Below are 17,689 nucleotides of genomic sequence, written 5' to 3' on the forward strand. Positions count from 1 at the left end.
AAAAGAACCAACAGATCTGTGTTGGAAGAAGTGCAGCCAGAGTGCTTCTTGAAGGCCAGGATGGCCAAACTTTGTCTCTCATTCATCAGTAATTATTATAAAGTCCTCTTAACTTTCAGCAAACAAAAGTTGTATCATCTGTTATCACAGGCTGTTAATGAGTTTTCCTTCAATCTTGATACCACGTTTTTCATATAACCCAGCTTCTCAAATTATTTGCTCAGCATACAGATTGAGTAAATATGGTGAAAGAATACAACACCCTTTCTAATTTTAAACCTTTCAGTGTTCCCTTGTTCTGTTTAAACAATAGCCTCTTGGTCTAAGTGCAGGTTCCTCATGAGCACAATTAAGTGTTCCGGAATACTCATTCTCTGCAGTGTTGTCCATAGCTTGTCATGATCCACACAATCGAAAGCCTTTGTGTAGTCAATAAATTACAGGTAAACATCTTTCTGGTATTCTCTGCTATTCAGATCTATCTGATTCAGCAATGATGTCCCTCATTCCACCTCCTCTTCCGAATCCTGCTTGAACTGCTGGCAGTTCCCTGTCAATGTACTGCTTGCAGCCATTTTTCAATTATCTTTGGATCTCTTCCAATCAGTTGGCCATGTAGGTGTCTTCCAAACTTCTTGAGAGATATGAGTGAGTGCCTCCAGTGCTTCGTCAATTTGTTGAAAGATTTCTGTTTGTATTTTGTCAGTTCTCAGAGCTTTGTTCTTTGCCAGTATCGTCAGTGCACCTTGGACTACTTCTTTCAGTATCATTGACTCTTGATAGTTTGCTACCTCTTGAAATGGTTTAATATCGACCATTTCTTTTTGGTAAAATGACTCTGTGTATTCCTTAAATCTTTTTCTGATGTTTTCTGTGTCATTCAATATTTTGTCCATTATTGTTGTTGTTAAGTGCTGTAGAGTCAGTTCCGATTCATAAGGACCCTGTATAGAGCTTCCAAAGATCAGCAGTCCATAAAACCCTTCAATATTTCAAGTCAAGGCTTGATTTTTTTTCTTCAGTTCCCTCAGCTTGAAAAATGCTGAATGTGTTCTTTCCTTTTGGTTTTCTAACTCCAGGTCTTTGCATATTTCATTATAATATTTGACTTTGTCTTCTCGAGCTGATCTTTGAAATTTTCTGTTCAGCTCTTGTACCTCCTCATTTCTCCATTTGCTTTAGCATCTCTACACTGGAGAGCAAGTTTCAGAGTCTCTTCTGATCCATTTGGGTGTTTTCCTTTTTGTCTTTTGCTGTCTTCCTACATGATGTTTTTGATGTCATCCCACAACTCTTCTGATCTTCAGTTATTAATGTCTAATTCATCAAATCTGTTTTTGAGTTGATCTCTAAATTTGGAGAGGATATGTTCAAAGCCATATTTTGGCTCTTATGGAGTTGTTTTAATTTTCTTCAGCTTCAGCCTGAACTTGCTTATGAGCAATTGATGATTTGCTCCGCAGTCTGCCTCTGACCTTGTTTTCACTGATGATATGAGCTTTTCTACTGCCTCTTCCCACAGATGTAGTCAGTTTGATTTCTGTGTATGCCATCTAGTGAGGTCCATGTGTATAGTCATCTTTTATGCTGTTTTAAAAATGGTATTTGGGAAGTGTGGGGCCGGGGCTGCCTGCTCGGTTGACAACCATGGTGTACAGTGACCTCATGGTGCCCCACGTTGTGATGAGCATGTTCTGGGGCATTGTGGGCTTCTTAAGTGCCCTGGTTCATCCCTAATTGAACAGTCATCATTACCACGTTGGTTTGATGATTCCATTTGCTGCTATCTCTTTTGGCCAATTGCATTTCTGGTCCAACTCAACCTTTCTGTGGGTGACAGTTGAAAAATGAAATCATCTGGTATCTCAAGTACCACTGACCCTGAAGAAGATGTGCTCTGCAATGTTGTCATTTAGGTCACGAAGAAAATTCCTCTAAATGCAAAATCACCTCCACACTTGTAGGACCTTGACTCATTTATTTGGTCCTCAGCTGACTTGCACATTCATATCACATATGAATGCCTTTTGCTAAAATACAGCTACCTTTTTTACACTTTGATGGATTTTGTACCTACTTAAATTTACCTAAACCATGACAACTACGCAAAAAAGATTAAGTACTATTTTGAAATAGAAGGTGCTGTGTTTCGGAGAAAATGTTACCCTCTCCTTGGAACCTTGGCTTTGAAGATGTCCCTGCCTGTTCATGACGTGAGAATTAGCAAAGCATTGTAAGACCTTCCCAGAAATGGCTTCACAGTAGAAACGAGTCCAGTGAGGCAGATGACAGGAGGCCATGTTCAGAGAAAAGCTCTGCTCCAATGTGATAAGATTGCACCAAACTACATTTTTAGATTGAGTTTCTTATTTCTGCCATCTTTTAGAATAAATTAAAAAAAAAAAGGTATTTACAATGAAGAAGTCATTGGTCTTGCAAAATGCTGTCATGCATTCTCCAGCATTGTTTCTATCACCAAGGCCATATTTTCCAACTACTGATCCTTCCTCTTTGTTTCCAACCTTTGCATTCCAATCACCAGTAATGATTAATACATCTTGATTGCATGTTTGATCAACTATCAGACTGAAGAATTCAGTAGAATTCATCAATTTCACCATTACTGACTTTAGTGGTCGGCGTGTAAATTGACTAATAGTTGTATTAACTGGTCTTCCTTGTTAAGTGCCGTCAAGTCGATTCTGACCCATAGCGACCCTGTTTAGGGTTTTGGAGGAGCAGCTGGTGAGCTTGAACTGCTGACCTTGCAGTTCAAACGGCTTTGCAGTCTGATGCATAAACCCACAGCGCCACACCAGGACTCCGTGTAGGCATCTGCTTATTATCGTAGACAGTGTTGTACTTCAAGATAGATCTTGAAATGTTCTTTTTGATGATGACTATGACATTCCTATTTAATTTGTCATTCCTGGCATAGTAAACTATATGATTGTCAGATTCAAAATTGTCAATACCAGTCCATTTCAGCTCACTAAAACCTAGGATATTGATGTTTACGTGTTCCATTTTATTTTTGACAACCTTCAAATTTCCTAGATTCATACTTCGTATATTTCTTGTTCCAATTATTAATGGATGTTTATAGCTGTTTCTTCTTATATTTTGGGTTGTGCCCCATCAGCATATGAAGATCCTAAAAACTTTACTTCAGTCTTACCATCATGGTCAATTCTACTTTGAGGAGACAGCTCTTCCCTAGTCGTATTTTGAGTGCCTTCCAACCTGGGGGATTTATCTTCTGGCATTATATTGGACAATATTCAGGTGCTCTTCATCATATTTCAGTATGCAATATTCTGGTGCTATCTGACTGTGTTGCACTGCTATTCATAAGGTTTTCAGTGACTAAATATAAGTTCTCCATATCTCTATCTTCCTAGTCTGTTTTAGTCTGGAAACTGAGCTGAAACTTGTCCATCATGGGTGACCTTGCTGGTATTTAAAATACTGAAGGCATAGATTCCAGAACCACAGCACCATCCAAGCCACCACAATATAACAGACTGACAGACAAGTGGTAGATACAGGGTTTCCAAAGCTTTACCTCTTTACTGAAAGAAAGCTTCATGTTTCTCCCACAGAGTGGCTGGTGAAATTGAACTGCTGCCCTTGTGGTTAGCAGCCCAACATGTAATCCATGATGCCACCAGGGCTCCTTGGATCAGTAGGTTGTTGTTGTTGGTAAGTGCAGTTAAGTCAATTCTGACTCATAGCAGCCCTGTATAGGGTTTCAGATAAGCAGCTGGTGAGCTTGAACCACCGACTTTGCAGTTAGCCATCCAGTGCTTATCCTACAGCACCACAGCAGAACTCCTAGTTCAGTGGCAGACCCGTTACTTCCCAGCCCATGCACCTCAAGTGAAGCCACCTGCCAGTGGAGGCTTTTGTGTTACTGTGATGCTGAACAGATTTCAGCGGAGCTTCTAAACTAAGGCTTGAAAGAAAGGCCAGGTGATCTGTTTCCAAAAATAAGCCATTGAAAGCCCCATGGATCACAGTGATTTACTCCACTTGTGATCTACTCACCATGAGTCAGTGTCAACTCAAGGGCAATTAAAAACCACAATTTTAATTATGAGGACTAAATGAGAAAGTGTATAAAACCTTATAACATGACTAACTTAGTGTGACAATTAAATTTGGCTATTATTAGTCAGAGAAGTCCTACAATTGAGAAATTGTTTGTTAATTCATCTCATTCTTGTCTTAGGAGTATATGATCAAGGAATTATTTTTACTTAAAAACATTTTTTTTTTTCCATTTAAAAATCCCTATTAACATCCTGATGTGGTGCTGTAGGATAATCACTCGACCATAAGGTTATTTTGAACCTCAAAGTCAGCAGTTCAAACTCACCAGCCACTCCTTGGAAACTCTACACAGGGTCGCTATGGATTGGAACCAACTTGAGGGCACTCAACAGCATTAACATCCTTAAGGAGCCCTGGTAGCATAGTAGATTTTGAGCTGGGCTGCTAACCTGCAAGGTCAGCATTGCAATCTACCAGCTACTCTAAGGAGAACGATGAGGCTTTTTACTCCTGTAAAGATGTATCACCTCAGAAACCCAAGGCAGATTCACTATGAGTTAGAACCAGTATGCATACACATACGCATATACATGCCACCACCATCATTAACATCCTTGGAAACTTATGTTTCCTACTGTAAACATTAGGAAAATACTGTTACAGATAAAAATTTTAAGAAGCAGTATGATGACATGTAGGAACCTTGGTGGCACAGTGAGTTAAGCATTGGGTGCTAACTTAAAGGTCAGTGGTTCAAAGGTGTATCACCTCAGAAACCCTATGGGGCAGTTTTGCTTGGTCCTGAGGAGTCCTGGTGTGGAGCTGTGGGTTAATGTGCTGGACTGCAGAATTGGTTTGAACGGCAAAGCTGGCAGTTCAGGCTCACCAGCTGCTCCTCAGAAACCCTATACAGTGTCTCTATGAGTCAGAACCAACTCGACGACACTTAACAACATGACACTGAAAGATAAGCACTGGACTGCTAACCACAAGGTCGATAGTTCAAACCTATGAGCCACTCCTCAGAAACCCTGTACAGGGCCACTATTAGTCTAAACCAACTTGATGGAATTTAACAACAACATGTGGTTACTATGAGTTGGAGTAGACAGCTGTGGGATTTGGTTTTATTTTTTTTTATTATGGCATGCATAGTGAATGAATTTTTCTGTTCCTTTTTGTCATCTCTAGGTGGTGCTCTCTAGCTATAATAGAAATAACAGCTTTTTTTTTTTAACTATAAATATTATTAAAGTGAATTGCTGAAGAGAAAAAGATTTTTTTTCTTTATTTATAAAAAGAGGTTGTTGAAGAATCTAGTGTGAAAACTGTTTTAGATATCTACGGCTGCTATAGCAGAAATACTACAAGTGGTTAACTTTAATTAGCAGAAATTTATTTTCTCATGGTTTTGAGGCTAGAAGTCCGAATTCAGGTTGTTGACTGTAGAGGAAGATTTGCTTTCTCTGTTTGCTCAGGAAGAAGGTCCTTGATTCTTTTCAGCTTCTGTTCCGAGGTTCCTTGAAGATCCTGTGGCATGTATTTCTTCCTCTCAGCTTGTGCTTGCTTGCTTAATTTCCTCTTTTATATCTTCATTAACTTTAAGCATATCCTAACCTGCTGTGGCGCTGTGGGTTAATGTGCCAGACTGCAAAGCCATTTGAACTGCAAGGTCGGTGGTTCAAGCTCACCAGCTGCTCCTTAGAAACCCTATACAGGTTGGAACCAACTCAATGGCACTTAATAACAACAACAACCTATTACTGGAGCTCTGGTAGCGTAGTGTTTACGAATCGTGCTGCTAACCTCAAGGTCGGCAGTTTGAAACCACCAGCTGTTCCGCGGGAGAAAGATGAGGCTTTCTGCTCCTGTAAAGATTTACAGCCTCAGAAACTCTGTGCAGGGTTGCTGAGTCTGAACCAACTCCACTCTGAGGTACTTAACAACAATAACAACAACCTATTACTGCCTCATTGCCATTACAATGAAAATTCATTCCCAGATGGATTGTTAAACAGGTATAGGGGTTAGGTTTACAACACATTTTTAGGGGAGGGGACACAGTTCGATCCATAACAAAAACTATGTACTAATATTTCACTTATAATTAAGCATATTTTAGTCAATAGCATATAAAAATCTAAATAAAGAATAAACCTCCTTTAAATGACTGATGCAGTAGAAAAAACATTGGTTTTGAAACCAGAAGATGTGGTTTTGAGTCTTGACTCCACCACTTACTGGTTGATAATTTGGGGTGAACCACTTAAACTCTCTGAGCCTTAATTTCCTCTTTTATGAGCGGTGGATAGCTCTCGTGTGTGTGTGTGTGTGTGTGTGTATGTATATATATTAGATGTCTAAAACCATTTAACAATTCTATGTTTATATTTTAAAACAGGATTTTAAATTTATAAAGTAACATTTAAAAGGTTTAACTGTGCCATTACCTTTACACTAGTGGTGGGTTTTTATTAGCAAAGTTTATTGGGTTTATAGTTTCTTTTCCTGCCTGGGCTTACTGAAATTGTACATACGCGCACATGCACTCACATACACATTGAAGTGTATCTGAGTAAGTGCTGGCTAGAAGCTCTGAAGTTCAATAGACCTGAAAAGAATCCCACGTCTGCAGCTTACCAATGGTATGAATCAGAGCTGTTATTTAGCCTCAGAATCTGTAAAATGGGTTGTTGTAAGGATGAAAAGACATAATGCATATAAAATATTTAACACAGTGGTTAGCTAATAGAAAGCTTTTGGTAAGTATCAGTAATTATTATTATGACTCCTTTGTGTTAAAAAGTTGAGAGATATCTCTAGCCTCTGATATACTCATAAAAATCTACCTGTATTTCATATAATGAAGAGCATTTTGTTATTGTTGCTTTTGTAATCACGGGTGTCACTGACTTTGATCTCAGGTAAGTCTTTTCTGTCACATGAATGCTTTCTACTTGTATATTTTTCTTTGGTTATTTTAAAGATATTTCCTCTCACTTTTTAGTAAAACATATGGTAGAAGCAAGCACACATTTGATGGTGGTGACTAATGTCTTCCTGAAGATCCCCGGTGGAGCAGTGGTTAAGCACTTGGTTGCCAGCCAAAATGTTGGCAGTGTAAGCCTACCAGCAACTCTGTGGGAGAAAGATGTGCACCAGCTTCCATAAAGATTGATTATTGTTGTTTTTAAGTGCTGTCAAGTTGGTTCAGACTCATAGCGACCCTGTATAGGGTTTCCATGGAGTGGCTGATGGTTTGAACCACCATCCTTGTGGTTAGTAGTCCAGGGCTTATCCTCCAGCGCCCCTAGAGCTCCAGATTACAGTTTTGGAAACCCTATGGGGCAGTTCTACTCTGTTCTTGGAGTTGACTCAACAATAATAGGGTATTTGGGTTTAGGAGCAATACGATTAGAAACAAAAACAATAGAAAATAACAAATGTTGGCAAGGATGTGGGGGAACTTGAACCCTTATCCTTTGCTAGTGGGAATGTAAAATGAATGATACATTTTCAGCTGTTGTGGAAAACAGAGTGGTGGTTACTTTAAAAACTAAAAATAGAAATATGGTATGACCCCACAATTCCACTCCTAGGTATATACCCAAGACTTAAAGTCAGAGATTAGTACACCAGTGTTCACTGCAGCACTATTTACAGTAACCAAAATGCCCATGAACAAGCGAATGGATAAACATATGAGGGGGCTTCAAAAAGTTTGTGGAAAAATTCCATTATCTTTCCATTACATTTCTCCACGAACTTTTTAAGGCAACTTCCTGCAATGGAATACCACTCAGCCAGTTGTTGTTAAGTGCCGCCAGGTTGGTTCCAATTCATAGCGACCCTGTATGAAGTTTCCAAGGCTGTGAATCTTTGCAGGAACAGAAAGTCTTATCTTTCTCCCATGAAGCAGCTGGTGGGCTGAAATAGCCGTCCTTGTGGTTCACAGTTGTGATTATCCTACAGACCCACAGCAACTCAGTAAGAGGCGTAAATCTTGATATGGATGGATCTTGAAGACTGCTAAGTGAAACAAGTCAATCACAAAAGGATAAATATTACATGACTTCATTTCTATAAAAAGACAAGAAATGACAAAAGTATGAAGACCAAAGTATATTAATGATTACTTGGCATAGGAAGGAGGAGGAAAGGGGTTATTGCTTATGGAATACTAAGTTTCAGTTTACAGTGATGGAAGAATCTCATTAAGTGTAGGGTTATAAAGTAAATTACTGTGTTGCTGTTGTTAAGTGCCGTCAAGTCAGTTCCGACCCATAGCAACCCTGTATAGGGTTTCTGAGGAGCAGCTGGTGAGCTTGAACTACCCACTTATCAGTTCAAATGGCTTTGCAGTCTGACGCATTAACCCACAGCGCCACACCAGGACTGCAAATTACTGTAAGTGCTGTCAATATTTGCACAGTGCAGAAAGTTGAATTGGCAAAAATTGTGTGATAGATATATTTATAACAAGAACACACAAGATAAGAGAGTAGCTTCTGAGCCTGCTTATAAGATATGGTTCCTTCATTTAGAGGTTTATAATCTTAGTTTCCTTGGACATCTTAATAATGGGTGTAATAACGTATTTAGTGCTTCTGTTTTTCCTCCTTGTTTTTTGTGTAGTGCTTGGGTCTTTAAAGCTTGCAAGTGACCATCCAGGGCACAACTATTGGTCTCTATTCCCCAGAAGCAACAAAGGAAGAAGAATCTGGAATTGGAGAACGAAACTGTGTGGCTACTTGCCTCTTTGAGACTAGATGGTGCCTGGTTATCATTGCTGAATGTTTTGATCAAAGATTTTATAGAAGAAATTTGAAGCCATGGAATCTGGCTGAATGCCCAAAACTATTGCCTTCAGATAATCTTTAAACCTTAAGCCAAAAATATCCCCTGAAGTTTTCTTAAAACCAAACTGTAGTTTAGCTTACCTTGTAAAGAATGTCTGCCTTGAGAATTATGCTTTTTAAGGTCTAACTATGGAGACTTGCCACTTGGCAATTAGCTAGCCGTGATCGTATAGTGGTTAGCACTCTGCATTGTGGCGGCAGCAACCTTGGTTCGAATCTGAGTCACGGCATGTAGTAACAAATCACTTCAGTAACGCTATATTTTAGGAGTCCTGGTGTGGCGCTGTGGGCTAATGTGTCAGACTGCAAAGTCGTTTGAACTGCAAGGTCGGTGGTTCAAGCTCACCAGCTGCTCCTTGGAAACCCTATACAGGGTTGCTATGGGTCGGAATTGACTCTACGGCACTTAACAACAACAACAGCATGGAGTCTTGGTGTGGTGCTGTAGGATAAACATTCAGCTGCAAGTTCAGTTTGAACCACAAAGTCAGCGGTTCAAACTCACCAACTCTTCTTTGGAAACCCTATACAGTGTCACTATGGGTTGGAACCAACTCAACATCACTTAACAACAACAACATATGGAATCAAGAGAGTAGCTTCTGAGCCTGCTTATAAGTCCTAACTGCAAAGTTGGTGGTTCAGACCCACCAGCCACTTCTTAGAAACCCTATACAGGGTACTGTAGGTTGAAACTGTCTCGACGACACTCACAACCCATGGCATCAGAGTAACAACAGCAACTTGGAAGATTAGATAAAATCTTTGGGGGCAGTGAGTTAATGGAGACAAATAACTCAGCAAAGGAAGGTGAAAATGGTTGTACAATTCAATATAATCAATCACTGAACTGTCCATGTAGAAACTATTGAATTGTAATATGTGTATATTCTCAACAACAACAAATGATTTTAAAATGGTGTAATAAGTAACATATTCTTCATATCAGGGACTGAGGGGAAAATGAGACAGGTGAGGGAATATGGTGTGCAAGAGAAAATTGTTGAAATTTTATACAGAGGAGCAGGGAATTAACCTCATTAAAATGATATTGTTACTTATTTTTTTGTAAATACCTAAAGGAAATGAGGAAGGTAGTTGTTGTGTGTGATACCTCTATCTAGAAACGGGGGAGGTTTGAGGAATAACAACAAAACTTTACTAATTCTTACAAGTAACAAGATTATTCTGAAAGAAAAAAAATAAAATCCAATGGAAATATTGGGAAGATTGGAAATGTCCAAATATGAGACATTCTACTAATTCAGCACAGAGAGCTTCTTTTGGACCCTCTTTTAATAACTAATAAACCATTATCATAGAAAGAGGTAAATATCCTGATTAATTTTAAAGGGTTTAATATGGGAATCAAGTTATGTTAATAATGCTGCCAAACGCTAGAATAGTGCTTTATTGCTCAAAAGGCACTTTCTCATAATTGTTGTCAAACACATTTAACTATATATATGTTGACCTACAGATTGAGAACAGTGAGACTCTGAAAGTCTCACTGTTAGTGCACAACTAATAGATGGTTCAACTGGGTGTCCAGCAGAGGCATTTTGACCCAGCCTCTTTATCTAGTAGGCTGGTTATATTAAAATGGTCTTTCTTTTAATTATGCTACAAAATGGGAGTGTGGCTGTAGGGTAAGCACTGGACTGCCAACTGCAAGGACAGTGGTTCAAACCTACTAGCTGCACCTTGGAAACTCTATACAGGGTTGCTGTGAGTTGAAAATGACTCATAACAACAACAGATAGAATAAAATAATGTATCATAACAGTTAAATTATTTTTAGGTTATTATTCTTTTTGCATTCTTGGAAGCTGTATTTTTTTATTTATTTGAACATTTTATTGTGGTTTAGGTAAAAGTTTACTGAGTAAGGTGGTTTTTCACTCAACAATTTATCCACCTTTTGTTTCATGACATTTGTAATCAGTGTAACAGCATTCTTCCAACTTCCTCCTTTGGTTTCCCAGTTCCATTTTCCTTTTCTGACCATTCCTGCCTTCTCAACTTTGTTTTTAGGCCACTGCTGCCTTTTTGGTCTCATATGGTTGATTTTTCTGAGAAGCATGTACCTCTTCGGTATTACTGATTACTTTATAGGTTTCTCTGTAGTTTGGTTGAATGAGTTCAGTTTCAGGTTTGAAGGGCGGTGTCTAAGGGCCATAATCTCACAGGTTCTACCAGTCTCTGTCAGACCAGTCAGGTCTTTTTTGTGATTTTCAAATTTGTTCTACATTATTCACTCACTCTGCCTAGGATTGTGATCTGATCATAGCGGTGGTGGTAGCTGGGCATCATCTAGTTCTTGTGGTCTAAGGATAGTGGAGGCTGTGGTTCCTGTAGTCCATTAGTTCCTTGGACTAGTTATTTCCCTGAGTTTTAGATTTTCTTCATTTTTCTTTGCTCCAGATGAGAAGAGACCAACAGTTGTTTCTTAGATGGCCACTTGCAAGTTTTTAAGACCCCTGTTGCTACTCACCAAAGTAGGATGTGTAGAACATTGTTTTAAAGGACTATGAAATGGCAATTAACCTAGAGTTCCCCTGAGACGACAATTCTAAACCCTCAAGCCCACTGGCTCAGTCTTTCTAGGTGTTTGGTTATGTTTAAGTTTGCATAACTTTGTCTACCATATGGTCTACCATATAGCTGGATCTGTTTGCAGCACAGACAAATACAAATATACAGATATCCTAAGTCAAACCTATGTATGCTTCTAAGTGTACTCCCATGCGCCACCTTATACCTGTTCATCTAGCATACCTACCTATGTATTTATTCATAAATTATTGTTTGTTACTACTTATACTGTTACTGCAATATAATGTATGGAATAGTATTTGTGGTTCTTGCTTTTTAATCTTGTATTCTTCACCAGGTCTTCCTTTGCCTTGGTCATGATGTGCTGACCTCTCTTTATTGTGTATTGCCTTTCTCTTCACCCAAGCTAATACATGAGTCTTGGTGTGGCGCTGTAGGATAAGCACTGGACCGCAAGGTCGGTTTGAATTGCAAGGTCAGCGTCTCAAACTCACCAGCCACTCCTCGGAAACCCTATACAATGTCGTTATGAGACAGAACCAGCTCGATGGCACTTAACGACTACAACCTAGTTAGTAGTTTTCCCTCCCTTTTCCATCCCAGGTAGCCATGAAAGAATGCTTGTTTCTGTGGTGAAACTGTTTCTTTTTATAATCGTATTCTTGTATAATATTCATGCTTGTTTTTTGTTATTGACTTTTTTCACTCAGCATAATGTCCTCCAGGCTCATCCGTGTTGTGAGATGTTTCCTAAATTCTTCATTTTCTTTAATGTTAGGTAGTATTCCATTATACATATGTGACTTAGTTTGCTTATCCATTCATCCATTGCGTTGTTTCCATCTTTTTGCTGTGGTGACTTTTTACTGTTTTTAAATGTTTTATTTACAAATGCATTTCTTCTAGTTTTTCCTAAGTTTGTCTAAATTTCATGACAAAACTATAAGAAAGATATTTTGCTTCTTTTGCTTGATATGTTATTGGGGAGCATTGTGTTTAACTTAGTTTTGGAAGGAGAGTACATTTTAATATGGATTTAAACAGGAATCTCTTGAGAGAATGTTTTAATTTGAGTTCATGTATCAGCTTATCAAATCTATTTTAACCAGAAGATGTTTTCTGTTTGTCCTAGATATTTGAATGGTGGTATTTCCATAAACATGGCACATCATTCATTGAGCAAGTATCTGTAAGCCACTTGCGACCACTGATGGGAGGAACAGAGAGCAGCATTTCAGAGCCAGGCTCGCCTTCCAGCAACAGAGAAAGTGAACCCAGCAGACAGAATTTGTCAGGTAGCTACTTATTTAATATATTTTCAGAGCTGTATAATTAAAACTGAGTTTGGCTGTTGTTGTTGTTGTTGTTGTTGTTAGGTGCCATCGAGTCGGTACCGACTCATAGCAATCTTGTGCACAGCAGAACGAAACACTGCCCAATCCTGGGCCAACCTTACTACTGTTGCCACGCTTGAGTCCATCGATGCTGCCACTTGGCCAATCCATCTCGTTGGGGGTCTTCTTCTTTTTCTCTGACCCTCCACCTTACCAAACATGATATCCTTCTCCAGCTACTGGTCCTGCCTGACAATATGTCCGAAGTATAAGAGATGAAGTTTGGCCATCTTGGCCTCCAAGGAGCACTCTGGCTGCACTTCTCCCAAAACAGATCTATTGGTTCTTCTAGCAGTCCATGCACTTTAAATATTCTCCTCTAACACCATAACTCAAATGTATCAATTCTGTGATCTTTATTTGCTGTCCAGCTTTCACATGCATATGAGTTTGGCTGTGAGAGAGAGAAAATTCATAGTAACAGAGAGGTGTATTTCTCTTTCATGAAATGTAGGTATGAAAAATATAAAAACATATTTTAAAAAAATTTACTAGTATGGAGAGCCCATTGATCATCAGAGACTTTGTTGTTGAAGTTAGGTGCCAATGAATTGGTGCCAACTCATAGTGACCCTATGTGCAACAGAACGAAACACTACCCAGACCTGCGCCAACCTCACAATCCCTACCACAGCAGCCCATTGATGCTGCCACTATGCCTATCCACTTTACCAAACATGATATCCTTCTCCAGGGACTGGTCCCTCTTGACAATATATCCAAAGTATGAGAGACAAAGTCTGCCCATCCTGGCTTCCAAGGAGCATTCTGGCTGTAATTCTTCCAATACAGATTGGTTTGTTCTTTTGTCAGTCTATGGTAATTTTAATATTCTCCTTTAACACCCTAAAACAAATGCTTCAATTCTTCTATGATCTTTCTTATTCACTGTCCAACTTTCACATGCATATGAGGTTATTGAAAATACCATGGCTTAGGTCAGGTGCACGTTAGGCCTCAAACTGACATCTTTGCTTTTGAGCACTTTAAAAAAGTCTTGTACAGCAGATTTGCATAAAGCAATATGTCATTTAATTTCTTGACTGCTGTTTCCATGAGTGTTGATGGTTGATCCAAGCAAAACAAAGTCTTTGACAACTTTGTTGTTGTTGTTGTTGTTAAGTGCCATTGAGTCAGTTCCGACCCATAGCGACCCTGTACAGGGTTTCCGAGGGTGTAAATCTTTACGGGAGTAGAAAGCCTCATCTTTCTCCTGCGGAGCAGCTGGTGGTTTCGAACCACAGACCTTAAGATTCGCAGCCTGATTCGTAACCACTATGCTACCAGAGCTCTTTCTCCATTGATATGGATGTCGTTTATTGGTCCAGTGGTGAGGATTTTTGTCTTCTTTACATTGAGGTGCAACATATACCAAAGGCTCTGGTCTTTGATTTTCAACAATAAATATTTGAAGTCCTTTTCGCTTTTCAGCAAGCAAGGTTGTATCATCTGCATATCACAGGTTGTTAATGATGCCTTCCTCCAATCCTGATGCCACGTTTTACTTCATGTAATCCAGCTTCTCAGATTATGTGCTCAGCATACAGATGAATAACTATGGTAAAAGAATACAACCCTGGCCATACCTTTGCTAATTTTAAACCATTCAGTGTCCCCTTGTTCTATTCAAACAACTGATGTTGGTCTTTGTACAGGTTCCGGAGCATAGTTAAGTGTTCCGGAATACTCATTCTCCACAGTGTTGTCCGTAGCTTGTCAGGATACACACAATCAGAGGCTTCTGTGTAGTCAATAAAGCACAAGTACACATTTTTCTAGTATTCTCTGCTTTCAACCGAGATCCATCTGACATCAGCAGTGATGGCCCTCATTCCATACCCTTGTCTGAATCTGGCTTGAACCTCTGGCAGTTCTTTGTCAATGTACATTTGTAACTGTTTTTGGATTATCTTTAGCAAAATTTTACTTGTGTAAGATATTAATGATATCATCAGATGAATTCCACATTCCATTGGGTCACCTCTCTTTGGAATGGGCACAGATACAGATCTCTTCCAGTCAGTTGGCCACGTAGTTGTCTTCCAAATTTATTGGCATTAGATATGTGAGTACTTCCAGTGCTGCATCATTTTGTTGAAAGATTTGTATTTGTATTCTGTCAATTCCCAGAGCCTTGTTCTTTGCCAATGCCTTCACTGCACCTTGGATTTCTTCCTTCAGTATCATTGGTTCTTGATCATATACTATCTCTTGAATGGTTGAACATCAACTATTTCTTTTTATTACAGTGACTTTGTGTAACCCTGCCATCTTCTTTTGATGCTTTCTGCATCACTAAATATTTTGCCCATGGAATCCTTCAATATTTCAAGTCAAGGCTTGAATTTTTTTCTTCAGTTCCCTCAGCTTGAGAAATGCTGAGTGAGTTCTTCTCTTTGGATTTTCTAACTACAGGTCTCTGCACATTTAGTTTTTGTATTTGACTTTGTCTTCTCGAGCAGTTTTTTGAAAATTTCTATTTAGCTCCTTTACCTCCTTATTTCTTCCATTTGCTTAAGCATCTCTATGCTGTTCAGACTCTCTTCTGACATCCATTTTGGTCTTTTCCTTCTTGTCTTCTTAATGACTTTTTGCTTTCTTCCTGTATGATGTTCTTGATGTCATCCCACAACTCTTCTGGCCTTCAGTCTTTAGTGTTTAATGCATCCTATCTGTTCTTCAGATGGTCTCTAAATTCAGGTGGGATATAATCAAGGTCATATTTTGGCTTTTGTGGGCTTGTTTTTGTTTTCTTTAGCTTCATCCTGAACTTGTCTATGAGCAGTTGAGGATCTGTTCCACAGTCTACTCCTGGCCTTGTTTTGGCTGATGATATGTAGCTTTTCCACTGTCTCTTTCCACAAATGTAGTCAATTTGATTTCTATGTATTCCACTTAGAGAGGTCCATGTGTATAGTCATCTTTTATGTTGTGTAAAAAAAAGTATTTACAATGAAGAAATCATTGGTCTTGCAAAATTATGTCATGGAATTTCTAGCATCATTTCTCTCATCAAGGCCATATTTTCGAGCTACTAGTCTTTCTTCTGTTCCCAACATTTACATTCCATTCACCAGTAATTATCAATATATCTTGATTCTATGTTTGATCAGTTTCAGACAGAAGAAGTTGGTAGAATTCTTCAATTTCATCATCACTGGTTTTAGTGGTTCAGAAAAGTAGACCTATTAAATTTTGTTAGCCTACCACTTTCAAGTGAAGTTTTAATCTTCGGATCCAAGCTGGTTATTCTGAATTCAACCAGTCATAACCACATTCCAGTCAACAACAAGAAGAAAAAGCTAGTGGAAGGGCATGCCTTACCCCTACTCCACCTGCACAGCAGATAAGGAAACTTTGCGGAAGTTTTATATTCTCTTTCTACTTATTTCTTTCTGGTGGGACTCTTGTTAAATGACTACACTTAGAGGAAGGTTAGGAAATGTCATGATTTTTTCAGTGAAGAGGGTAAGTTAAAAAAAAAAAAATAAAGAAAATCATAGAAACCTTTGTTAAACAAAAATATCAAAATGTAAAGATATCATTTCTTGACATATCCTCCATCTAGTTCTCTATACTTTTGAAAGTGTTATTTCCATCTCTTTTGCCCTTTCCTGAAGAACTCTACACTCTTCAATTCATACCATGTCAAAGAGAAGTTTTGGCATACTCAAAGAACTCAAATCATGTTTCTTTTAAATGTTCTTTGAGTTTGAGGAGTAAAAAGAAATCTAAAGGGGCAAGATCAGGGATGTAGAATAAATGGAGTAAGGTTTCCCAATGAAATTCTCATAGGAAAGTCCTTGCTGCCCTTAAAGAATGACCAGTCATATTGTGATAGAAAAAAAAAAAGTCCTCAGCACAACTCTCCTGACCTTTTTCTCACCAATGCAGTTTTATTTTTTAAAACCTTTTTCCTAATAAGCCCCATGGTCATCTTCTGTCCTTCAAGAAAATCTATCAAGATTACCCCTGTGGCAGGGATTAGACACAGGATAGTTTGGGTGCTAGGGAGGGGGCAATATACAAGTAGGGAGAGGGGAATGGAAGAACAAAGCAGATGGGAGAACAATTAGACAGGTCTCAATGGGCTAAGTGAGACAGAGGTAAATAATGATATATGCACAACCTGGGAACAAGAGGGTTCTGGAATACAGAGATCGAGCCATGGTTGGAATGTGGAAAAGGGGGGAATAATATTAAGATGCTTGGCTGTCTTTTGAATCTTGGTCTTCCTTGCATTATATTATAAAATAGACACTGGAGGGAGAGAAAGGAATAGTGAAAAGCATCACCATAGAAAGCTTGTAAGTCTGTCTTCTGCCTATAACTGGTTGGAATACCTAAAATGGGGCTACTACATGCCCAGTGAAGGAGGCTTCCTGCGGAGCCTCTGAAATACAAAAGACTGTAGGTAGAAGCCTAAACCACATCCAGATCTCCAGAGATGGGAAATTCCCACTTGAAAGGACAAGCAGACCAACCTAGAGTGGCTAAAAGAACAGAAGATATTTCTTGAAAGAAAGACCTTCAGGAAAAATATAAAACAACATAGGCAGACCGACTGTTACTACAAGAACAAGCAACTTGCTTGCCCAGGAAACATCAAGACAAGTGGTGGGGTTCCCTCAATGCAAACCCCCTTCTAAAACTAAGACTCAATGGGGATATACACTGTGATTGGTGACCACGCTCAACACCGATAAGGGGAAGTGAGGGAAAAACAGCAATGAAGCGGTGAGCTAAGCCCTGCAATGTTCAATAGACTTCTGTGAACCCGGGTGAAGACCTGGTTGGCCAGCAGTGTGGCAAGGCCTGGGGACTCTT

General features: G+C 39.0%; 1 protein-coding gene across 3 annotated transcripts in view; it reads left to right on the forward strand.

Moving 5' to 3' along the window:
• Positions 1–17,689, forward strand: part of ST7L (suppression of tumorigenicity 7 like) — a 140,037-nt gene that overhangs the window by 5,811 nt on the left and 116,537 nt on the right. For all 3 annotated transcript variants that reach the window (XM_006865909.1, XM_006865911.1, XM_006865910.1), the window contains exon 3: positions 12,601–12,763. In XM_006865909.1, the coding sequence (XP_006865971.1) occupies positions 12,601–12,763 (163 nt within the window). The remainder of the gene's footprint in view (positions 1–12,600; positions 12,764–17,689) is intronic.

Source organism: Chrysochloris asiatica, unplaced genomic scaffold, assembly GCF_000296735.1.
Source record: "Chrysochloris asiatica unplaced genomic scaffold, ChrAsi1.0 scaffold00085, whole genome shotgun sequence".
Taxonomy (NCBI): domain Eukaryota; kingdom Metazoa; phylum Chordata; class Mammalia; order Afrosoricida; family Chrysochloridae; genus Chrysochloris; species Chrysochloris asiatica.